This window comes from Ochlerotatus camptorhynchus, unplaced genomic scaffold, assembly GCF_037179485.1.
Source record: "Ochlerotatus camptorhynchus isolate MF236.1 unplaced genomic scaffold, CSIRO-AGI_Acam_v1.1 ptg000155l, whole genome shotgun sequence".
Classification (NCBI taxonomy): domain Eukaryota; kingdom Metazoa; phylum Arthropoda; class Insecta; order Diptera; family Culicidae; genus Ochlerotatus; species Ochlerotatus camptorhynchus.
Genome location: NW_027040645.1, coordinates 407,537 through 433,359, shown reverse-complemented (window position 1 = coordinate 433,359; position 25,823 = coordinate 407,537). Strand labels below are relative to the sequence as shown.

Genomic DNA, 25,823 nt, shown 5'->3' with positions numbered 1-25,823 from the left:
CCCTGGTTAGAGATTCATGAGCATTTTTTCTAACATATCTTTGGCTTGCAAGGAATATTAGGATCAAAGGGCTGTTTGCATATTGAATAGTGTAACCTGCAGATCGCCCCGTAACGTGGGTAGATCACCTTTTCGTGGTACGTTACGGGATGTAAGATCTACCACCGATTCCTAGTCCTAACTTCTTCAAACTAGGGGAACAGGATTTTTCAGTAATCAAAGGAACACATCTTAGTCCTTGTTACTTTTTTATGCCTTGTTGATAGTGATAAGTCCTCGGGTTGCCTGGACCGAGGATGATCTTGAAACAAGGAAAAAATGAGTTAGTTAGTCTTCACCTATGTGATTCCTAATATTCTAATCGTTGTTCCCTAGTTTGAAGTGGTTAAGACTAGGGTTCTGATGCATGGTCATTATCGGTGTCATAGCTTGTTTTTGTTGTTAAGGAATCCAATTTTGACTGACAAAGGGGCGCGCCTTTGGAGGGTGTTCCAACTCCGAAGTGTATAAATAGCGGAACCATTCAGTTAGAATCGATTCCTTGCGATGAAGGCAAGAATGACAACTGTATCAAAACCGAATACTTCATCATTTCTCAATAGTGATGGAGTAATACGACATGCACTAAACTAAGGACACGGGATATACTACAATAGATCAAATTACTGGTCGCAGTGGTGTTATGTCCCGAACAGAGGAAAAAAAAACCTGCAGATCAATCATCAAACAGATCATCAAAATTGGATTTACTTTGAGCATTATTCCATGAGCGGTGTTTTGCGTTCAACTGCAAACTTCTTCTCCATCGACAGTAATCGACGAAGTACAGGAGTGTATGAATCACCCATAAGGGGCACCAGCTCTTTCCGCAACGGCAGACGAACTATGTAACGACCATCCTTGTCCCTTGAGACAGTTTTCTGGAAATGTTGCTCACAGAACTGCTCGTTCGGAATGAATGATTTTTTTCTTGTCAAGATTCTCAATCTCCCAGAACCTTTCCAACTGAGAATCAAGCGACTCGTCGGTGCAGAGATGGCTGGACTGCACGACGACTCCCGTGGCGGTTTGTTCCGTGACCTTGCCGCAGATGATGAAACCGAAAACGGTTTTTTTTTAAGGATTGGATAATCCGTACCGAGACTAATCTGCTGATTTTCCAGAAAAGAATAGAAAAGCTCAGCGCCGATGATTACATCCACTCCTTGGCTGAAGTTGAACTGCGGATCCGCAAGTTGAAGATGCCGTGGAATCCGTAAGTTTTGGTAAGACCAAACATTCGAGGCTCGATATGAAGATGCCAAAACGAGAGGCAATCGACATAGTTACGCCGTAGTGTACGTTGACCAAAGACTGTCCGATACCACTGACCGGAGAGTTGAGCTTCGTCCGCTTCAAGTTAAGTCTCTGGCACAGTGCTTCCGAGATGAAGCTGGGCTGGGATCCACTATCCAAGAGTGCACGAGCGTACTGGTACTTATTGTCCGCATCCAGGACCTTAATCACAGCGGTAGAAAGTAGCACGGTGTTGGGATTTCACCGCTGGATTAACTCAGCACTTTGACAGGCAGTAGGAGGCAAATTTGAGGCGGACGATACTACCGACGACGAGGGAAGTTCGTAACCGAGAGCGGACGACAATTCGCGAAACGACGACACGAGTGGTGAGGTATTCGAAAGCTCAACCGACCGAGAGCTTTGTACCGAACCGAGTCGTGACGGTGGACTATTTTGTAAGCGGTTCGATTCCGCGAAAGAGCTTTGTTATACCGGCAGCGACTGACGGCCGCCAGATCCGCCTGTAGACGTTGTTAGCGATGGCAGATGCAAAAACGTGTGGTGTTTTTTTTTGCGCATGTTTTACATGCACCGCTGGAGCAGTCTTTCGCCAAATGAACCCCTTTCAGGCAATTGATGCAGAGGCTATGCTTCTTGGCTAGATCGAACCGTTCGTGTGGTGTTCGTGAGCTTTAGGAACTTGTCACACAGGAAAAGTAAATGTGGTTGCTGGCAACAGATGCACCTGGCACTTCTCGAAGTGCTCACGTGAGCCGAAGACACACAAGGCTTGGGCTTACTTTCGATTTGAAAACTGCTGCTAAGCTGGGAGAGCTGTAGGGTTTGCAAGATGCGTGATCTCTTTTGGATGAATTCGAGGATTTGTTTGTATGTTTGCTTGTCGTTCCCCGCCGATTGAGTCTCCTATTCACGGAGTGATGTGGGATCGAGACAGCTACTCAACCGTTCGACCAAGAACAAGTTCCAGTGCTCTTCGACGTCCTCGAGTTTATCCACAAGCTGGACATGGCGGTTGAACTTATCTGCCAAATCCACCAGACCGGTCGCTGTTTCCTTCTTTAGGGGAGAAATAGAAAGCAAGCTATAGAGATGAACTAGCCTAAGGCTAAAAATCTCTTAAATAAAGAATTTAAAAAAAAAAGAAAGCAAGCTAGCCATATGCCTTTTTATCAGCATGTGCTTATTGTCAAACCGGTTTTTCAACAAGTTCCATGCAACCGGATAATTGTTAGCGATAATATCGAGGGAGGAAATCATGGGGGCAGCTTCGCCAATAACTGAAGCTCGCAGATAGTACAGCTTCTGTACCATGGTCAACTACGGGTTTGACTCGATCAGCGAGGTAAAGAGATCGCTAAAAGATTCCCACTCGTCGAAATTGCCAGAAAACTCCTTAAGCTTTATTTCAGGGATACGGAGATTTGGCACCGACAATGGGAGTTGGGGGTTTCTAACTGCCGGTGGTAGTAACGGGTGAGGAGATGGAGGAACCTTGCTTGCTAGGGACGCTTTCACCGCGTAGTAAAGATTCTGGAATTCTCGCCTATCTTCACCAAATTCCTCATCCGGCTCATCTGTCTTCGATGTGGTCTTGAATCGCTTGGAATTCGCGCCACATTTCATCTAAATGCTGAATTCTTATTGGCAGTTGGTTAGCTTGATCCGGGACATACGCATCGTCAAAGGCCTGGATAACCTCCGCCGAATTTACAATGTTCGAACGATGGCGGTAAAGCGTCTTTAATTTAGCCACCTTACTAAATTTCTTGGTCGGCGCCATGATTCCCTAACAAAAAATGGAAAATTGTTACCTTATGACGGCTTCTTACGTGCCGTGAGCAGTGATGATGATGGCGGCGATAACGACGATATCCACCGGTAAACGATGAGCATACACCAGTGCGATCGACAGCAGTTGTAGGTTGGAAACACCGATGGCGTCCGTATTCGGACGTGCACCAGCATTTCCACTTGATTACATCTACCGCAGAAAAGTCCAGATCCACCCAGCGGGACGTGAATTTTCGACCAGAAGCGGTACTTTATTTTCACACCCTGGCAGTGAATGATCCTCTTCGTACCACAATTAACACTCCGTCCGTGGGAAGTCAAAAACACTAAGCGACGTGGTTGTTGCCTAACTATTGTATGGTCACAATGGTTTCTTCTCGATCGTTCTCGATGGCGACACACAATTAACAACGTGGTTGCTTTTGGGCCAAACAATAGGTGCTGAATAAAATACACCTTGCCGTCGTGGACGACACGAAAACGCGACGATAAGCGTGGTACACTCGCGGACACGGTCCTATGCGCCACCGACACGACAATCCGGGACCACAACTCCCGGGTTTCGGCACCAATAATGTTGTTCGGGAAACTACTTGCCCACCGGCAAGTTACACCGACATTAAAATTTGCGACGGTGATATTTTCGGACTAGCGTGGAAAACGTACGATGGCTTTGCTGGTCTGATAGTAACTAAATTATATTTCGATCTCTCGTTTACATTGTGCAGGGATGAGAATGTATGATAACGAGTGTTAGAGCATGATAACGAGTGTACATAAGAGTGAGTGCGGATGAATGTGTGGTTACAATTCAAGGTAGAGAAATATCAGGTTGATATAATTTTATAGTGTGGTTGTATTTTATATTTAATTTACATTTTATTATTTTCCAGGTGAAGAGCGTAGATTCAGCAATAAACGTAAGTTGTGCAAAAGTTGTTTCGACAGAAACTCCCAAAGTTTCACAAAACTTTGGTTTCAAATGAAGAAAGAATTTGATGGGATACGCCTATAAACAATGATGGTAACGCCACCACCAGCTCCATCAAGGCGATCATTACGGTACACCGAATAATTATGTTCTATTTTTATTTGGTAAAAAAGGTTTGAGACAAGTTTCAGTTATATCAGCAATATGCACGTTATGAACTCGTAAAACATTTAAAAGCTCGTCCATATTATTTTGAAGAAATCGACAATTCAAATACAAAATATTCAACAATTTGAAACCCATTACTGAACTTCAGGGTCATGTCTATATTGTGTGTGTGTGTTCAATCTAACCCCCACTTGCCGGCAGTGGTATTATGGAAGAAATTTGCTTACAACAATCCTTGATGTAATAATTTAAAGCAAGTTTAGTCCGGGAGCTAGAAAGCGATAGCTCTACTGCAGATTCAGCAACCCATTTAAGAATGCCTGGTAATTCACGTCCATTCCGAGGTTACTTTCACATACAATAAGCCCCGCATGTAAACACTACCGTTATCATATGAATAATGGTACTGCAAACACACTTCCAGATTTCGAAATGACTTCAGGGTCATGTCTATATTATTTGCAAATTTAACTCCAGTTTGAATTGCATCAAACTTGGAGTAAGTTTTCAGCTTATCAGTAATCCTATCGATGTCTTAATTTGATTAAGATCATTTAAGTTTTGGTTAGAATTATGATGTCAGAATAGGTAGTTTTCTTTACTTGCTGAACATTGTTAGTAGCGGGTATTTATGAAGAATTGTGCACTGTCTGTACCTACGGCCCGGCTACGGGTACGAATGTTTAATTTGTTCCTCGCTGGCCGCTGTTAACAGTTAAGGAGCTAGTACCTGGTTGGGAAAGTTGAGCGTTTCCTACCTGTCGCTCAGTACGAGATTGTAAGATCGCTTTGCGAGTCTTGCATTCCCAAAAACATAGATTTTGATTTTCACCGCAATTTGAACACTTAAATTTTTTAGGACCTTCCTTCACAGGGCAGAAGTCCTTTGCGTGATAAAAATCACCCAATTCATGCATTTAGCTGGCATGCATCATTTTTTGTTCCGTGACCCCAACCATGTCACTTACGGCACTGGGTGAGATTTTCAATTTGATTACTTGGACTGGCTCAGCTCCAGGTAATTTTGTCAATTAATCTTTGATCCGATCCAGGGATTCACCACTGGGCAGACCTTTCTAGACAAGTCGTTCTAGACAGACGTTCAAGTTGGCTTCGAAAGTAAAAAAAAACTGTTGTTGCTTCAGAGTAAGATACCTGAGAAGACGTTTGAATCTGTCCGAGGTTTCAGCCAATACACGGAATTCACCCCGACGGCCGATTTAAAGTGAAAACTTGAATTTAACAAAGTTCAAAAGTTCCGTACAAAGAGTATGGAAATCGGAAGTTGTTACCACAATAGAGTAGACCTTTTCGTTTTGGCATTAAACCGGGAAAATTTATTCGAATGTTGCCTGGATGCTGGATCATTCTCATCATTCGTGAGCATATCAAATTGATTGCTTAAATGATTTTCTCCTGAAAAGGTTTATAGAGATATTGTTCTTTTCTTTAGCGCTCAGGCGCCATGGCGGAAGAATAAAGTTTCTTCAAACCGACTTCCAAGCAGATTACTATATATTACGATATCCAAACAGGGTTTTTCTCTGTTCGGGACATAAAACCACAGAGGCCAGCAATTTGATCAATTGTAAAGACTGTCTCGAAAAAAATTCATTATCACCAAACATTCATTTTAAGTCGGATATTTTTGAAACTCTCAAACACGTATCAACTATGTTTTTGCAAAGGCACAAAAACAACACCGTTAGCTTCGTACCACGCTATCACCGGTTTCACGACCACCATGCCAATTCCGGCCAAAACAGTGTTACCTTCGTGGGACTGGATGAAGGACAGCAGGCGCTTCTGGAAGCATTTTTCTTCATATATTTGGCCGTTGATGGTGCCGGTCGTTATGTACGGCTTGCTGAATTTGCCGCACTCACAGATCGGCTGCCGCACTAAGTACAAATTTTTGGCAAATTTATCGACCTTCTTCTTCCGGAACTTCTCCGGAACATCCATGCAGGACTTGTCGACAAAAAACTCCAGGCCGGGGATCTGCTTGGTGTCCGCTTTAATGTACATCTCGTCGTGCATTACGATGCATTTCGGCTACACCAACCACTCGCGCTTCCTGGCGCAGGATTTGGCCAATGTATTCTGTTTATCGGTTCAGTTATGCGCCTTCCTTTCCTTGAAGACATGAAGTCCGGCAAGCATCATTGTCTGCTGGACGAACCAGACGGTACAATTGACCTTCTTGGCCACGTCCCGAATATGAAGGTTCGGATTGCGCTTGAAGTAATCCCTCACCTTCCTTGCGTTCACGGGGTCGGTCGTCTTCGCTTTTCTTCCGCTGCAAGTTTGCCGTTGGGTCGTCTGGGTCTCCTTGAACGATTTTATCACACGGAAAACGGTTGAATTGTCGATTCCAAACTGTTCCGCGATCCACCTGTGGAACTGGCATGGATTTTCCACGACCCGCTCCCATAATTTGTTGTCGAAGCACTTCTTGCTAGGAAGCCATCTCGATAACCACTTAACAGATTGCCACGAGATTTTGCACATGTAAAAATTACACTATAAACTAGTTTTACTCAAAATTTCATCATTTTTTCCCATGCAATAAAAAGTATGGTTGATTGATCCCAGGCCTTTTGGGGTGAGAAGCAACCACACTTACCACAACACCACCAGCGCCGCTTAGTTTAAAAGGTGAATTCGATATTAATGGCACACCGAAAATCTTCTATAACTTTTGAACCGTATGAGTAAAAAACAGAAAATTTGAGTAAATATTATTCATACACTAATAAAAATTCAATGATTAGTTTTATGTGTCCCACACATGAATTTTTGCAATGTGATAAGCAAATGATATATATGTGTCGTACAGATAGTTGTTATGTGTACACATACAATTCATGTGTAACCACACATACTATTCATTTGACTCATAAATTTAATATGTACTTCTGAGTGGATTCTGTTTATGTGTGGACACATGAAAATCATGTGGAATTTTACATGGAAATTCGCCAATAAAAATGTGTCGAATTTTATGAGTGTAGTGTATTGTTAACATCTGCCAAGTTTCATAGCTATACATTAGAGTGATGCAAAATTTGAAATTTTCGCTCCGCAGTACTTAAACGATTCCAAATCGGATCTTGACTAACCTCTCAAAATTTGAACCCATTTGGTGAGAAACTGAGATGGCACAAACCATTTGAAGTTTGTATGGGAATTACTATGGTAAAACCAAGATTTTTGTTCATGTCTATCTAATAATTTACCATATCAGTCTTCTTCAAAAGTTTTCAACTGCACTTGTAGGAAATTTTCCCAGCTACAACTTTGTTGAAAACTACTTTTTTATTAAATGCAAGGATCGAAAGTTATTAATGGTTCAATGCACTGATGTCTTATGATCATGCTCAATCAACTGCTCAGCAGGCAACATTGGTGTTTCTGGGGCGTTGAATAGGACACAAAAATTATGGCTACTATGTCACACTGCAAAATACAGTGTTGCCTACAGAGCAGCTGCTTGATCATGTCATAAGTTTACCAATCTCTTAAATAATTAATAACTATTTCCTGTCTCGTTTTTCATAGAAATAATCTTCAGCAAAGTTGTAGCTTTTCTATAAGAATAGCTATCGAGCTGTTTTGCAGCTCAATACGGAAAAAGACTAGAAGGCAATGAACAAAAAGTTGAGATTTCCCATAGTAATTTACATGTAAACTTCAAATGGTTTGTGCGAAGTCTGTTTCTAACCAAATGAGTTGTAACTTTTGGAGGCTAATCACGACCCGATTGGAAACCATTTAAGCACTGTGGAGCGAAAAAGTTAAATTTTGCATCAGTCTACTATACATACAGTAGTACCAGTCATGACTTCGAAACAAGAAATTGTCCGAAAAAAAGTGTTGTGCACTTATATACAATCAAAATCCTGAGGCATCCCACCGATGGATGGCTAAAAAGTTTGAATTGCAAATAAAACTGTGCCTCGTACGATAAGAACCTTCAAGGAGCGTATGAGTGCCCGAAGGTATGAAGAGACTGGTCGTAAAAGTGGTCCAATGGACAGTAAAATGGCCAGGAAAGTGGTGCAACAGTTCAAGAACCGTCCACACATGTCAATTCAAGATGTCGCTAAAAAGTCCAAGGTGTCAGTCGATTTTGTGCAGAAACCCATGAAGCGTGCTGGGTTACATGTTTACAAGGTGCAAAAAGCCCTGAACCGGAATGAAAAGCAAAATATCTTTACACGAAGCTGCTCACCAAATCGTGTTGCTTCGTGATGAATGACGAAACTCACCTCAAAGTCGACTTCCGTCAACTTTCTGAGCAAGAATATTTCGTTTCCAAGTCTAAGTTCGATGTTCCGGAGGATTTTCGATTTACACGGAAGAGTGCCTTAAGAAGCGTCTTTCACCATTCATAAGGAAGCACAAAGGATCAACTTTGTTTTGGCCTGATCTAGGACCCTGCCACTACGCTCGAAACGTGTCGGAGTGGTACCGAGCCAACGGAGTCAATGTTGTGCCAAAAAATATGAACCCACCAAATTGACCGGAACTTCGCCCAATTGAAAAATTCTGGGCAAATATGAAGACGGAACTTTGCAAACATCCCAAAACTATTAAAACAGAGCTGGAGTTGAAGAAAAAACTGGGAAAATCGGTTGTACAAAATGTGATGGGTGGAGTGAAAAGGAAGGTGCGAGCATTCGGGATGGGAGTAGTTTTTCATTCCCTGAAAATTTCAAGAAAATCCGATAATCGGTTTATTTTTGGTGAGTAAATATGTGTGTGCCATTTTTATCGAATACACCCTTTTTACTGGGGGCGACCCCGGCCCCCTATACCTCTCACGCCAAAGTCACGAGTTTAAATCTCACCCCGGACAAGTCACGAATGACCCAAAAGTATTAAAGTGACTATAATAAAAAAAGAAAAAAAAAACTACTCCATCACTATAAGAAATGATGAAGTATTTGGTGTTGATACAGTTGTTATTCTTGCGTTCATCGCAAGGAAGCGAAAAATCCTGGCCCTCCAGTTTGTCCTAGTCAGGACTAGGAAGCGGTGGTAGATGTTACATCCCGTAACGTACCACAAAAAGGTGATCTAGTCACGTTACGGGATTATTACGCAGGATTACCTCGTGTAGGGTCCAAACAAGGATCAAAGAGGAATAAATAAAAATAAATTTAGATGTATTCTCCCGATCGACTTCCAAGCAGATTCCTATCGTTATGCGAAGGCAAAGAGGTTTTTTTCCAATTTGATATCCAAGCCGGATTACCCGAAGGGTCCAAACAATGCAACAATCATTGCAATGATTGAAAATTGGTAGGTAATGCGTTAGGTGTAGCGTTAAGTAGCAGAAAAACTTCCTTCAGCAACAAGCAAATAGATCCGCACGGCAAGATATTTACACATTTGTTTTGTTTGTTAGGGAACCAGGTTCTTTGCAGGGTATTGTGTAGGTCACTATATATGCACCGGGTCAACCGTGATTACTGTTCATCATGTTAATTTGAACTTCTCTGCCAATTTTCAGCAAGATCGGTGTCGATTTAGAGGTGCTTCAAGTTAATTTTATGTTTTTAAGGTAATTTACGGCTTATAATATTTGTATCTCGAGACTGAAACAACGAAAACTGCTGTAACAACTTTCAGCTTAATGGTTCTGATCTTGAACGGCTCGGCCGACGGGATCTTCTTCCTCGGTTTCGAAACCATAAAATTCTTCTTCGAACTCCGAATTCTCCTCCTGAATCTGCTGCTGTTCATCCTGCTCCTCCTGAACCTTGGCATCGTTTATTCCCCGTTCGAGCCGGTGCCATGTGTGCTGGCAGCTTTCCGAATGCCGAGCCTCCTTGCTCAGCCGTGCATCCTGTACCACGCTCAGCTCGTACAGGTTTCCACTAAGAACTGCCACTGCAACCACTTCTCCTTCCATATTCACCACTGTGAACCTTGACGCGCCGAATTCCACCTTCAGTCCTTTTTGTGTTAACTTCCGAACCGACAACAAACTACTGTCCAGGTTCGGCATGTACAACACCTCTTGAAAGGTAAAGTCTCTCACGCGGCCGTCATTATCAACACACTTCACAATATCTTCGCCAATTTCGGCCGATCTGGTCACAGATCCATCGGTCAACACAACATCGATCTTCACATTTTCATTCAGTTCCCGAAAAAAGGCTTTCTCGTTCGTCATGTGGCTCGAGCTGCCACTGTCCACGTACCACGAACCGCTGCACCGATTGCTTCCAACCGTGAAGCAAATCGGGTTTTCCGTTTCGACAGCCTGTTTGGCTTTACGCGCACTTCTCTTCTTGTCACTTCTGGAATCTTCTTCTTTCTTCTTATCCTGCTGCAACCGAGGGGGCGACTCTATCTACGGTGCAGGAAAAATTGTGTTTTGCTGTGGTTAGCTGCACGCACACTGAGTAGATAGAAAGAAGATTGATGACGATTCTGAAGATTTCCTGCAAAAAGATGATGTGCGATGCAAGTAGATGCGAGAAATAATTGAAGATTTTTCGAAGATTGATTCGCTAGTGTGTGTGAGTGCTTTTCATCGCCGTCACCAATCCGCCATATGATTCCGGGACGCTGCGATAAATCATCGCTACTTTCAATGGTGTTTCTAGTTTCTGACCGACACACTCCACTCGGTCAAATAACTCCTCCAGCTCGAAGAGGTGCTTCTCCACGTTTTCTCCTTCCGTCATATTCAGGCTACAGATCCTTCTGAGCAGCGATACACGGGATGTCATCTCGGCTTTGTTGTGAAACTTCTTCAGCACGGCCGATTTTGCGTTCTTGATCAAATTTAGCTGGCTATCCTCACAAAACAACACGATGTTACGCCTTTTGGTGTGCTGTCGTCCAAGCGCGAGCGACTGGTGTCAGCTTCGCGTCATGCACCGCGAACCACAATTCATCCCGCTTTAACACCATCTCCATCCACAGTTGTCACGTCGAGTTATTCTGGTTATTGAGGCGTGGAAATAACACATGTTTCTTAGCCATTTTCGATTTTGCTCGAACTCACTGACGAAAACTTTTTTTTCATTCGTTTATAACCTCAACCAACGCACGCGAATTCACTCTAGCTGCTGCTGTTCACCCGTCTCACGACCGAGCAACACACGCACACAGGCAACCAACCGTACACCACTGACGCTATCGAAACCAACGCCAGTGACTCAACGCTCCGCTTCCCCACGCCGAATTTTCACTTCGCAGAAAATGTTCAGTCCCGGGGGAAAATCGCACTACCACTTTTCTTCGGGTCATCTGTGGGAAAACGGGATCGACCAGCAATCAGAAACTCGGGTGAACGCGTCAGAAAAGAAAACGCAACACGGAGCTCGGTACGAAAAAAAACTTTATTCGCGGTCGGTACAAAAGTAACTGAAAATCGTTTCTGTTCTTTACTAACTCTTTTTCCTCTCTCCCGTTCGTCGACTGGTTTGTCGACTTATCGTTGGTGTCGCAGTGGTGGCGTATATAAATATCGCCCCCACCAACAAAATGAACAGGTCTAATATACATATATATATATTCCAATCCATTCCATAGCAAAACGATATAGTGGTCCTCAGAATTTCATAACAATAGGTAGTTTTGTTCCTTATCGAAAAATATTAGACCCGTATTTTTTATTTTCTCATTAGGGTGACCATTTCCATGCTAGGGTAGTCCAAAAAAACGATTTTTTTTTTCTATTTTTTCCAAAAATGGCATTTTTTATATCATATCTTTTGAACCATTGAACCGATTTGAATGACCAAAATATCAAATGAAAGGTTACTAAAAATACTTTTCAGAAAAAATATAAAATATTTTGAAAATTGGAAGAAACTTTGATTGTGTTTGTTTTTTTATGGTTTTCATGGTTTGTAGACAATGGGCGTAATACGTTTATATATATATATTTTAAATTTAGGCTTTTCTACACAACATATCAAAAAAACAGCGATGTATTTTCCTTCATTTTTGAGTTGCGATTTTTTTAAATTATCATGTTTAGAAATTTCGCTCATTACTCCAATACGATTACCCTGCGTCTACATTGGGACATAGCTGACATAGTCGTATAATCCATATCAATTTTCTGCTTCTGCTTTTATAGGCTTGTTTATTCAAAGTGAATACTTCAACAAGTAAATAGCTACCTAGACAAAGCACATGCTAAAATCATACAGAAAACTTGGTAGGTTAGGTGTTCGTTCGTAGGTACAATGCATGGTGGTATATTTAAAAATGAGAAGTGAAATAATCAGTAAGGAAACAAAAGCTCTGTTAATCCAAAGATATTCTGTACAGCCAGTGTTTTATAAACGATGAATTTTAAGTGTTCTTGTTGTTGTTTAAAGAGGAATCTTACCCAAGCTCTTCAAGTTCATGCGGTGATGAAAAAAGTTAAATTAGATGGCAGTTCCTTCATATGTAGAAATTGCTACCTCAAACTGTATAAACCCGCACCCGAAGAGCCTATCGCTGGACCATCCGGAGTTCCTACTGTCAACAGCCAAGGTGAATATTGTATTTTTTTTAACTCTTTTTTTGTTCCAAAATCAAAATAAATAACATTTCATTTTAACCTAGGTGCTCCAGTTACTACAGTAACTTACCAGCCTTAATTGTTATGATATATATATCCAAGTGTTTTTACATTGTTCCTGCTTGGTAATTCAGTTTTGTTTAACCTGCTTGTCAGTATAACAATTGAAATCTTAAAACTAAAAACTAAAACTAAATCTTATCTAAGTATAAAGGGAATTAATCGTTGCAATTGAGGATTGCAACGATTATTACCTGAAATTATTAATTATTTTGTTGGATATTTGTTCTAAAGTCTCAACATTCGACATTCTATGTACTTTGGTAGTACTGTACCAGGGAGGCTACTTCAAAATCATCTTCTTTTTTTTTTGTTATTGGGTATCAAGCTGGAGCTGCGTGACAGCTTAATTTTCAAGACTTGACCCATTTGAATAAATTTTGCTTCTATCTTTGACAATACAGCAGAAGGACTAGCCTATGTTGGCCGCTTGAACACTGGATTCCGTATGTATTGTTTCAAGATAGTTATAGAAAAAATGCTGTGACGTGTGCGCGTAGATACATCCGCGTAGTAAAGCGATTGAATAAGTAAATCCGTTTCGAACGAAATATCTAAATTATGTAAGTTACGAAAACCACGCGAATTCCGAAAGCCGTGCGAGACAACCGAAGCGAGAAAAAAAAGGCTTATTATCATTTAAAGAGTGCCACCAAAATAAATGTGATAGCTTATGTTGGCAAGTTGATTAATTTTGGTTTCCTGGTTTCTACTTATTTACTACTGAGCTTTGTATCAAATTAGTTAATTTAAAGAACGTATCAATCATTTCAAGATTTCGCGACCGCACCGAACAAATTCTATAAGCTCAAAAGCGTTTGACAAGCTCTACCGAATTGCGTATCACTTCTGCGTAAGCTCCGTAGCCGTAGGCGCGTTGAATCCGACAGTCGGCAAAGGTTTAACCTGTACCAACACCGCTTAAGGAACGACCTCGAGTCAGTGAAACCGTTTATAGCTAAACATCTAAATTACGTAAGATACGAACATCGCGGAAATTGTGAACGCCACGCGAAACAACCGTAGAGAAAAAACAACTTATTATCACTTAAAGAGTGCCACCAAAATAAATGTGATAGCCTATGTTGGCAAGTTGATTAATTTTGGTTTCCTCCCTAAATATTCTACTTATTTTACTGTTGAGCTTTGTTTCAATTTAGTTATTTTACCGCACGTATCAATCATTTCAAGATTTCGCGACCGTACCTAACAAATTCTATACTACAGAAGCTCAAAAAAAACTTTTGCTGAGATCTACCGCATTGCGAATCACTTCTGCGTAAGCTCCGTAGACGTAGACGCGTTGATTCCGACAGCCACGAAAAGTTAAACATGCATCAATACCACATAAGGAAAGATCGATTTTACGTAGGGTTTAGTTCATACATAGATTAACATTGACTGCTGTTTAAAAATGTAAGTACTTGAACACTAAGAAATAAGTTAACTCAAATGCTTTAACCGCATATATAAGAGATTTCGCGCATTGAGAGAATAATATAGTAATCAAGTACAACAAACTCAGGGCAATACCTCCAAAAGTTTAAAAGCTATTAATTGTCACATTCCTTTCCTTTTTTTATTTCCTAAACTATTCCTCTCCTTGTGAATCTGCTTAATGCTATTGGTCTGCCTGCGTTTTCTTTTTAAAGTTCAAGACTAAATAAGAAGATTTATTCTACAACTTTAAAGGTTAGTTACCTCCCTAAGCGGACCCCCCGCATCCTAATTCTTTTGTTCATCTACTTAATGTCATTAGACTTTCTGAAGTTTCTTATTTAAGTTCATTTGATGATTATGATATCTCATTAGTCTAATTTAATAAATTATTAAAAGCTCTAATTCACCTAATCAATCATAACCCATGCTTTATTAAGTACCTGCACTTGTGCTTGTAATCTAAAATTAAACGTGTTTCAAGTACTTTTGATTTAAGCCTATACCTATTTATTATATCTTAGTTCGACCCAGGTAACACCTTCATGTGACAAAAATGCTTCATTTTGAAGTTAGTTTCCTAGCTGATTTTTAAATTATATAGGGTACTAGCTGAGTGTGCCCGGTCTTGCTCGGGATTCAATATTAGCTTGAGTTTATGCGCCGATTTAAAAAAAAAGCATGCTATATTGTACGTAGCCCCCCCCCCTATTATCTAAGGGGCTACCCCATATGATTATCTCCTTATACCCCCCCACTCGCCCCCACATGCCTAATTTGGTTCCATTTGCTTGATTAGTTTTCGAGTTATGCCGAAATTTCTGTTTCATTTGTATGGGAGCCCCCCCTTACAGAAGGGGGAGGGGTCTCGAACCATCATAAGAACCTTGCACGGCCCCAAAAACCCCTGTATACAAATGTTCACGCCAATCGGTTCAGTAGTTTCCGAGTCTATAAGGGTCAGACAGACAGACAGACAGAAATTAATTTTTATATATATATAGATATGTTCCAATTACGCTCTCTCGTTTCCACTATGTCGCACCACAAAAATACATATGGGTATGTCACAACAGAAGCACACCACAGTGTAAATCCCGAGCCATAGTTCAAACACTTATCCCAAATCAAAATGAAGCACATATAATATTAGTTACAATACCATGTACAAAAATAGTGTTTAACATTGTTCTCTGAGTAATACCTCAATGAAAACAACAATGAAAGCTTGTCATGCAAATAGAAGGAGCACTGATGGGCACTTTCTGAAATATTTCAATAGTATAATTCCCTTGCAAACCCAAATAAATCTATCTGCGTAAAAAGCAAATAAAATAAGAGTGATTTGCGACAAAACCCACCAGTATCACACCCAACGTCAGTGCCTATACGTAAGCGTACTACGACGCGGCTCTCAATAAAAGGAGTAACAAGTGTGATACTATCACTGCTAGACTAGATCTTTGGTTCTCTCATGCAGTGGTTTATCAGAGAGGGGAAGCTTAGTAATCCCCATTGCCTGCCCATGGCGCCATTCTATCGCGGCATGAGCCAGCAACGCCGACCATAAACCTACCGTCTCCAACACTCCACTATAAAGCATGAAATTAAGCCCGCCCACCAACAGCAAGGTGCAAAAACTAGCCAAGGGAGGGAGGCTACTTCAAAATCATCTTCAGAACTTTATTCTGAATCCTTTGAAGTGCTTTTTTCCTGGTAGTGCAACAACTAGACCATATTGGCACAGCGTAAAGCATGGCCGGTCTAAAAACTTGTTTAAATATTAGAAGTTTATTCGTCAGGCAAGGTTTGGATTTCCGGTTTATAAGAGGATACAAACATTTGATATATTTGTTACATTTGGCTTGAATGCCCTCAATGTGATCTTTAAAAGTTAATTTTTGGTCAAGTATTAATCCAAGATATTTCACTTGGTTTGACCAGGAAATTGGAACTCCGTTCAAAGCGACTATGTGACTACTACTAGGTTTCAAAAAGAAAGTTCTAGGCTTATGTGGAAATATTATAAGTTGAATTTTGGAAGCGTTGGGAGAAATCTTGCCTTTTTGTAAATAAGAAGAGAAAATATCTAAACTTGTCTGCAGCCTGCTGAAAATAACACGAAGACTTCTTCCTTTTGCGGAAATGCCTGTGTCATCAGCGAACAAAGATTTGTGGCAACCCTGAGGCAAATCAGGGAGGTCCGAAGTGAAAATGTTATACAATATAGGCCCAAGAATGCTACCCTGAGGAACTCCTGCTCTAACGGTTAGTCGATTAGATTTGGAAGTTTGCATAGTTCTGTCAGTTAAATAATTTTGAACTAATTTCATAATATAGAGTGGAAAATTAAACTTTTTCAATTTAGCAATCAAACCTTCATGCCAAACACTGTCGAATGCTTTTTCTATGTCTAGAAGAGCAACTCCAGTTGAGTGGCCGTCAGATTTGTTTCAACGAATTAAATTGGAAACTCTTAAGAGTTGATGAGTAGTTGAATGCTCATGGCGAAATCCAAACTGCTCATCTGCAATAATTGAGTTCGTATTGATTCTATTTAAAATTATCTTTTCAAAAAGTTTACTTATTGAAGAAAGCAAACTTATTGGACGGTAGCTAGAAGCGTCAGCTGGATTTTTATCCGGATTCAACATTGGAACAACTTTTGCATTTTTTCATTTATCAGGAAAGTATGCCAAATGGAAACATCTGTTCAATAATTTTACCAAGAAAGACAAGGTACTCTCTGGGAGTTTTTTTTTATGAGGATATAGAAAATTCCATCATCACCTGGAGCTTTCATATTATGAAACTTTTTAGTTATAGATCTTACTTCATCCAAATCAGTCCCCCAGGAATCATCGAAAATATTTTCCCGAGAGAAAATATTCAGATAATCCCGAGCAACCTTATTCTCAGTAGGACTAGTAAGACCCAAACTGAAATTATGGAAACTCGAGATGCTCAGCAAGTTTCTGAGCTTTTTCTAAATTTGTCATCAAAATTTTACCACCTTCTTTAAGCGCTGGAATAGGCTTCTGATGCTTTTTCAAAAATTTTGTGAGTTTCCAAAAGGGTTTGGAACTCGGGTCTAATTTAGAAACATTATTTTCAAAAGTTTTGTTCCTCAGGGCAGATAATCGCTTTTTTATTTGATTTTGCAAATCCCGCCAGATAACTTTCATGGTAGGATCGCGTGTTCTTTGATATTGTCTCCTACGGACAGTTTTAATACGGATCAAGAGTTGAAGATCGTCGTCTATTATAATTTAATCGAATTTAACCTCGCATTTTGGTACTGATGCAGCTCTTGGTTTAACTATAGAAGTAGTCAGAGATTCAAGAGCATAATTAATTTCATCTTTGGTTGGAAATGGAATGTTTGAATCGAAGTTATATTACATATATATTCGATAATGCTCCCAATCAGCTCTACGGTAATTGAAAGAAGAGCTGTTGGGATTACAAATTATTTCTTGGGATATTTCAAAAGTTACTGGAAGGTGATCAGAACCGAAGTCAGCATGAGTAACCAATTGGCTACAAAGTCGACATGAATCAGTTAAGTCCAAATCAATAGTTGAGGGATTTCTTGCAGAAGAAAAGCATGTTGGGCTTTTTGGATATTGAATAGTGCAATAACCTGCAGAACAATCGTCAAACAGAATATTACCATTGGAATTGCTTTGAGCATTATTCGATGAGCGGTGCTTCGGTGGGAAGTCCTTCTAAACCTTATGGTCAGGTTTAAGGAACGTTTCAGTTATAACGGCAATATGCACGTTATGAACTCTCAAAAAGTTAAATAGCTCGTCTTCATTATCTTTAAGAGATCGAGCATTCCAATTTAAACTATTTAATGCTATAAAATCCATTACTGAATTTTAAAGTCATGACAATATTGTTTGCAAATTTTACTCCAGTTTGAATAGCATCAAATATGGAGTTAGATTTAAGCATATCAGAAATCATGTCAATTAATGATTTCTGAAAAAATCCATTTTAGAGGCAGTAATGCTTCCTACGTCAAAATTTTCAAAATTTCCGTTAGAATTACGTTGGTTAGTATTTTGATTTCTACCCGATGCAATAGCAGCATAGGTAGCTCCATTAACTCGCTGAACATTGTTAGCAGCGAGGGGAGTAGGTATAGATGAAAAATTTGAAGCAGGGGTGATATTTGTACCTACGGGTAGGAATGTAGAATTTGTTCCTCGCTGACCGTTGTTAACAGCAGATTAATTTGTACCTGGTCCGAAACATGGAGCGTTTCCTACCTGTCGCTTAAGGCCCACGCACATTAGATCCGGATCGGACGCGTTGCGGTAAAGTGACAGCTAAATCTATTGTCTAACTATCAAATTTACGTCAACGCAACGTAAACGGATCTAATATGGGTGGCCCTTTAGAACGAGATTGTAGGATCGCGAGTCTTACATTCCCAAAAATTGGAATTGTGGTTTTCACCACAATTTGAACATTTAAATTTCTTAGGATCTTCCTTCACAGGACAGTCGTCCTTTGTGTTAGAGGAATCACCACAATTCATGCATTTAGCTGGCATGTAGCAATTTTTAGTTCCGTGACCCCATCTCTGGCACTTACGGCACTGGGTGAGGTTTTGGAAATTTCCTCCAGTCTTCCTCAAGTGTTCCCACTTCACTCGGACATGGAGCATAAGGCTAGCTTTTTCTTAAGGTTGTTTAGTTCACTAGACTTGAAGTGAACTAAATAAAAATCATTAGGAATCCCGTTGCGCGAATCGCCAGAACGGGATTTCATTTTCATTTTGATTACTTGGAGTGGTACAACTCCAAGTAATTTTGCCAGTTCATCTTTGATCTGATCCAGGGATTCACCACTGGGCAGTCCTTTCATGGCAACCTTGAACACACGTTCAGTTTTGGTGTCGTAAGTAAAACATTTGTGCTGCTTCTCAACCCGACGTCCAATTTGTAGTGAAAACTTAACTTTCACGAAGTTCAAAAGTTCCATGCGAAGAGCATGGAAATCGGAAGTGGTCATCACAATAGGGGGAATCTTTTCCTTCGTGGCATTAAGCCGGGAAAGTTTACTAGAATTTTTCTTGGATGATGGATCATTCTTATCATCCGTGAGCAAATCAAATTGATTACTCAAATTGATTACTCAAATTAATTTCATCAGAAGGGGGATCAAGAGTTTGCCCTTTTCTTTTGCGTTTAGGCACCATGGCGGCAGTAAATTTTTATCCAAATCGACTTCCAAGCAGATTACTATAAGAATCTGAAGGATCGAAGAGGATTTTCCAAATCGATATCCAAGAAGGATTACCACGGGTAGGGTCCAAACAAGGATCGAAGAGGAATAAGAATTAAACAAGGTAGACATTTTACAGGCTGAGCACTGAAAAGTGCTGTTTAAATTTGTTGTAGCTTTAGGTAGTAGTAACACTTCCTTCAGCAAAAAGCAAATAGATCCGCACGGCAAAAGAGCACGATGCGGAATGAGAATATTTTATTTAAAAAATGTATTTACATTGGTAGCCATGAGTCAAACGAGCATAACGTCACATTATAGCATTCTGAAAACCTTGTAACGTCAGGCTCGAATGTAGTGTAGTGTTTACAGTAATGTCAAATATGTTTTTTTTTTAACTTCATTCACAGAGTCACTATAGAAGAACCCAGTTTACAATCGATCAGAAGTACTGACAGTGTGCCTACTACAAACGATGATGAAATCATTCAGCAACTCAAGGAAAAGTTTCTAGAAACTCATGATAATAATGAGAAGTATCGCATTTTCACGACTTTACCTAGAAGCTGGTCAGCATATAAAATAACGAAGGAATTTGGTGTTTAATATATGGCGGATCGGACCAAAACACTACAGGAGAACAAGGGGATAATGACGACACCAGGAAGAAAGCTGAGCAGGGCGTCTTTAGCAGAAGAAACTTTATCACTCGTGCGTGATTTCTATACCAGTGACGAAATAAGCCGAGCCTGTCCAGGAAAACGCGACTATGTTATTACAAAAAAATGTTGATGGTAAGGTTTATATACAACGAAGATTAGAATTGTGTAATTTGCAAGAAGTTTATGCCATTTTCAAGGATCAATATCCCGCAACTAAAATAGTTTTTTCAAAGTTTGCAAGTATCAGCCCTAAGCAGTGCATTGTGGCAGGAACGAGTGGCACACATACTGTTTGTGTGTGTGTTTACCACCAAAATGTTAAATTAATTTTTAAAACTCTTCAAGATAGAAAGTCACTTCCAGCATAACACCTTCTAGCGCAATGTTGAACAGGGGGCAGGAAAGACCATCGCCTTGTCGAAGTCCTTTGCGAGTTTCAAACGAGTCCGATAACGCACCTGATATCTTCACGTAGCACTGTACACCATCTATCGTAGCCCTGATCAGTCTGGTCAGCTTCTCGGGAAAACCGTTCTCGTCCATAATCTTCTATAGCTCTTCACGGTCAATAGTATCACAAGCGGCCTTGAAATCGATGAATAGGTGGTGCGTACCCGAGCAAAGTCGGATATCAAAATACTATCAAAAAAAATTAATTTATTTATTTCGGTTGAATTCATAATTTGATTTTGTTTTGATATTTCTAAAAATATTATTTAAAACAAAATTTGATATTTTATAAAAAAAAACGCATCCACACTTATCACTGAAATCTACATATATTTTTATTTTTTCTTCTTACGAGTCAATCAGGTTTCTTTATGAACATCACAAAGACAATTATGGTTCATACAGTGTTGTTTTACAACATTTATTGATATTAATCTGCCTGTGAATTGAATTTACAAATCGATATATAGTTGATTGCGTCCAGTAATACTTATACTAATTCATTGTCGAATATTGCAATTTAACTTTCGTAGACTTAGTCGGTTTCTAAGCTCATATTTAAATATGTTGTCATAAATTTTATTAATTATCAGTTCTCTCCCAATAAAATAAATATCGTCATTGTCTGTTAAAATATGTTCGATGCGAAGGAATTTATCAGTCATCGTGGACTAATTTTTTACACAATTCGTGTGTCCTATTCCTATATTGATATAATTCCACTAGAATTCGTCATGAAAACGAAACTCTAAACTTAAAAACTTCACATCGTCTATTTCTATGCTATTATATCTAATAAACTTCAATCGTTCGTCATATTTTAACTTTTGTTATTTGTCTATAATGACAAAAGTGATTCATTATATACTTTCTTGTAATGGGTACCACTGGATGATTATTTCCAGTTCTGTACTTTAATATCGCACCATTCACAACCAAATGATTTCAAAACATTCAGATTACCAAATTTGATATCATGATATCAAAATAATAACTAATTTAGTTTTTTTTTTTTTTTCTGTTTTCCTACCATAGTTATAATAACATATTAAATACTTATTTTGTTTATTATTAACGAAATTACTAATATCAAAACGCATACATGGATTTGTTATCAAGAAAACATAATTTGTTATCTTTTTAATATCCTTCATATACCATTCAGATCTCATTTTTGTTATGATTACTGTTAACTCGACCACACGGTAGGCAAAATATGTTATCACGAACGCTTATATCAAAATATCAAACTTAGTTTTCATTTTGTTTTCATTCTCTGTTCGGGTAGGGACTTTAAATTCACGACACTTTTGGAGGATCTGCCGCAACGTAAAGATTTGGTCCGTTCTCGATCGCCCGTCCAAAAAATCGGCTTGATAACTTCCCACAAATCTGCATGCTAGCGGCGATAAACGGCGAAATATGATCTGGGAAAGCACTTTGATAATATAATTGCACATTCTTGTTTTTTTAAAAGATTGATTTTTGTCCCAGTCTTGTCTTCTGTCGTCACTTATTTTGTCTTTTTGTCTTGTGTATTAACCCCAACTTGTCTTGTGTATTGTGTCAACTTGTGTAAATTGTCCTTCCCCATCTGTTTTTAAACTCGTTCTGTTACTCTGTCATGACTAATTTCATTGATATATAAAAATAGTAATATCAATTATAGGTTATTTCTCGATTACTTTTTCAAAGGGACGTATCAGAGGAAAATTTCCCCTATCTGATGGTAGCGCTAGCACGCGTGGGCGAGGCACCAGCTACATCAAATCGACAATCAAATGCACTGCCCACAAAAGCCGTCCCTTTGAAAAAGCTATCGAGATTTCTACTAATTAATGAATTATTGACAATTACCTCTCATGATCCTTGGCTCCACTATGATTTTAACTTACCACTTTTTGATTATTTATCAAATAGCCGTCAACAATGCTGATGATGGTACAGTACGCAACAATCACCCTACTGCTTTCTCTCTGAGATGATCACGTTGGTCATGACGAGAGGAGCAACACAATAGTTGGGTAAAGAAGAACTGCATTATAACACACCATCGACTGGAAATGCTCTCGCAACGTGGGGCTTTAGGTAGTGATGAAAACGTCGCTAGAACTATTCCACAGCCGCAGTCAGTTTATGAGCAATAAGAGGGACGCACATTTTTGCCTGTGGACTTGGAGACATACTTCAAGTCTCCGCGTACATCGTACGGGTTAGGCAAAAATGTGCGTCTATCTTGAAAAAACTGTCGCATTAATGGCCCTTCACTCATTTTCAACTTCTATTCAATTTTCATACTGCCGTACTCTAACGGAACTATCCACCTACCCTCTTCTAAAGATCATTCTCTAGCTAATAAATCATCACACTAAAGCTTCATGTTAGCATTTCCAACCAACTCTGAAAATCGTTAACTTCGCGTATGAAGTAACATAAAAACACTTTGAAAGTATAAAATAATAAATAACTAAAATCTCTAATCTACCTACACAATCATAACCCATGCTTTTAAACTAAAATTTAACGTGTTTCAAGTACTTCTGGCTTTGACATATATTAATTATATCTTTGTTCGTCCCAGGTGACACCTTCAAGTGACTAAAATGCTTCACTTTGAAGTTAGTTTCCTAGCTAATTTTAAATTGTATATAGTATAGGGTAAATGTTCCAATTACGCTCTCACGTTTCCACTATGTCACACCACAAAAATACATATGGGTATGTCACAATAGAAGCACACCACAGTGGAAATCCCGAGTCATAGTTCAAACACTTGTCCCAAATCAAAATGAAGCACATATAAGATTAGTTACAATACCATGTACAAAAATGGTGTTTAACGTTCCCTGAGTGAAATGAAAACAACAATGAAAGGTTGTCACGCAAATAGAAGGAGCACTGTTGGGCACTTTCTGAAATATTTCAATAGTATAATTCCCTTGCAAACCCAAATAAATCCATCTGCGTTTAAAAAAAATAAGAGTGATTTGCGGCAAAACCCGCCAGTATCGCACCCAACGTCAGTGCCTATACGTAAGCGTACTACGACGCGGCTCTCAATCAGTAACAAGTAACAAGTGTGACAGTAACAAGTAACAAGTGTAACAAGTGTGATACTATCACTGCTAGACTAGATCTTTGGTTCTCTCATGCAGTGGTTTATCAGAGAGGGGAAGCTTAGTAATCCCCATTGCCTGCCCATGGTGCCATTCTATCGCGGCATGGGCCAGCAACGCCGGCCATAAACCTACCGTCTCCAACACTCCACTAAAAAGCATGAAATTAAGCCCGCCCACCAGCAACAAGGTGCAAAAACTAGCCAAGGGGAGGGAACGATAAACATAATTTGCTAATTGTAATGTGGTTAATTATTTAACGTGCTTTCAAAATTGTTTCAATTGTTGCTGATTTGTGTTCATACAAATGCAGGCATATATATATTTCTTAAAGCACTGATTGTTGAATGTAAATGTGTACGATCATTACGATCTAAAAAGGTACTTACCGAGAGTCATATTGCTTATCAGAAACGTAATCTTCAAGGTTGTTCAAAACTTGATGCCGTAAAGCCTTAATCTTTTGGGGTTGGTTGAGGCCTCTCACTGCTGCAAGAAAAATGAGATTTAATACCTTTATCCGCATATTATTTTCTTATTTAGGTGGTATATGGGGCATCACACGTATTCGTATTTTTTTATATCAATCAATAGAATCCTTACGATCTAAGTTTATGCATCAGCATGTTTAACATTGTTCTTTCCAAAAGCGCATTTTAGTAACGAAAATTCATTAAGCCGAAAATAAGCTTTATATAACAGCATGTAGCCGCATACATTCAGCAATAAATATGTTTACTATTTTTTTTAGCGCATATCAAGAACAACATGTGAAAAGGGCATACAAGCTTTTTGTAAACAAACCTTCTTATGCCCTTTCCTCGCCACCCACATGACACCAACGCAAACCATCAAGATTAACGGGTAGGAGAAGCATTCCCCTTCCCGATGATATTGTTGTTTTGCGTAGGCGACCCTCAGTTGGCGAGAAAAGGGCCCACAAACGTTTGTTTACAAAAAGCTTGTATGCCCTTTTCACATGTGGCTAAGGATAGATACTATTCAGATCTGCTGAAAGTATTCCTGAAATAACCATGAAGATTATTCTTAGTGAAGCATGCGAGTTAGACAGGTTGCGGCTCGGAAGATCGTTGTGTGTCAACTAGAGTCGCACATTATATTAACACAGAAATAAGAAACGCCTTAATGCATATCAACAAATATTTAATATATTTACGTATTATTAAGTTTACACACTCAGAAACTAGATTTAAAGCTTCCAAATAATATAAGCTCCCCAAGTAACCGACAAGCCCGATAACTGTCCACTATTCGCCATATTTGTAGTATAAGGTTAGTGTAAAGTTTCCAATTTTTATATTAGTTATATATCCACCTTGCAAAAACGCAATTAGCGGCTTTGTTGACTACTTGGATACATCACGTTGGCAAAACTTGATCATTTTTTTTTTCATTCGATTTTTTAAAGACTGAAAGTGATTTGAAATTTGTTTTGAGAAAAATAGGTACCGTAAAACGGGGTAACATTGATAGTTTTTTAAAGTATATTCTAAATATTGTTTACAGCAATAAATGTTTTCCAAATGTTATATTTTTAAAACAAGTACTGAGGATCCAAAAGTGTATTCGCTAGAAATTTGTTTAATGGGAATTAAAGCATTTGTACATTTTTTAAAGTTTTGCTACCGAACTTCAGTGTTTTGATTTGGGGTTACTTTGATAATGCTCGATGAATGTAGAAAAAAAATGAGTGAAACTCAAACATTGTAGTTCTTTAAATATGAAATTTTGAATGCGTATATAATCAGAAAACATCATAAGCAATATGAATACAGCATTGAATTTGTGATGGTTATATCGGAAATACATTTAATAAGTGATGGTTTGAGTGCTTTTTCAAACAGACCAGAAAAACGAAAATGGTTTTTAAATATGTTTGTAAGATATGTAACACATACTATATAAAAACTATACACGATATCAACGGAAATACCCTACACACTTAAAAATTTTCGCCGAGATTCCAACAGCCGAGTAATTCTGCAATTTATTTTGCTGAGATTCAGTTAAACAATTGCCGAGACTCAGCTAACAAATAATATTTTGCTGAGATATCAGCTAACAAACAGATATTTTGCAGAGATATCAGCAAAAGTAAATGCCGAGGTAAT

The 25,823-nt window shown here is 39.1% G+C and overlaps 2 protein-coding genes across 5 annotated transcripts in view; both read right to left on the bottom strand.

Annotated features, from left to right (window-relative positions):
• LOC135701311 (uncharacterized) overlaps nucleotides 1-14,925 on the bottom strand; it is a 71,232-nt gene extending 56,307 nt beyond the window's left edge. Inside the window, exon 1 of the mRNA XM_065222069.1 lies at nucleotides 97-14,925. Within this exon, the coding sequence (XP_065078141.1) occupies nucleotides 9,828-10,373 (546 nt within the window). The 5' untranslated portion in view covers nucleotides 10,374-14,925 and the 3' untranslated portion in view covers nucleotides 97-9,827. The remainder of the gene's footprint in view (nucleotides 1-96) is intronic.
• Hnf4 (Hepatocyte nuclear factor 4) overlaps nucleotides 1-25,823 on the bottom strand; it is a 92,138-nt gene that overhangs the window by 26,669 nt on the left and 39,646 nt on the right. For all 4 annotated transcript variants that reach the window (XM_065222059.1, XM_065222058.1, XM_065222057.1 and 1 more), the window contains exon 5: nucleotides 24,081-24,180. In XM_065222059.1, coding sequence (XP_065078131.1) covers nucleotides 24,081-24,180 — 100 coding nt within the window. The remainder of the gene's footprint in view (nucleotides 1-24,080; nucleotides 24,181-25,823) is intronic.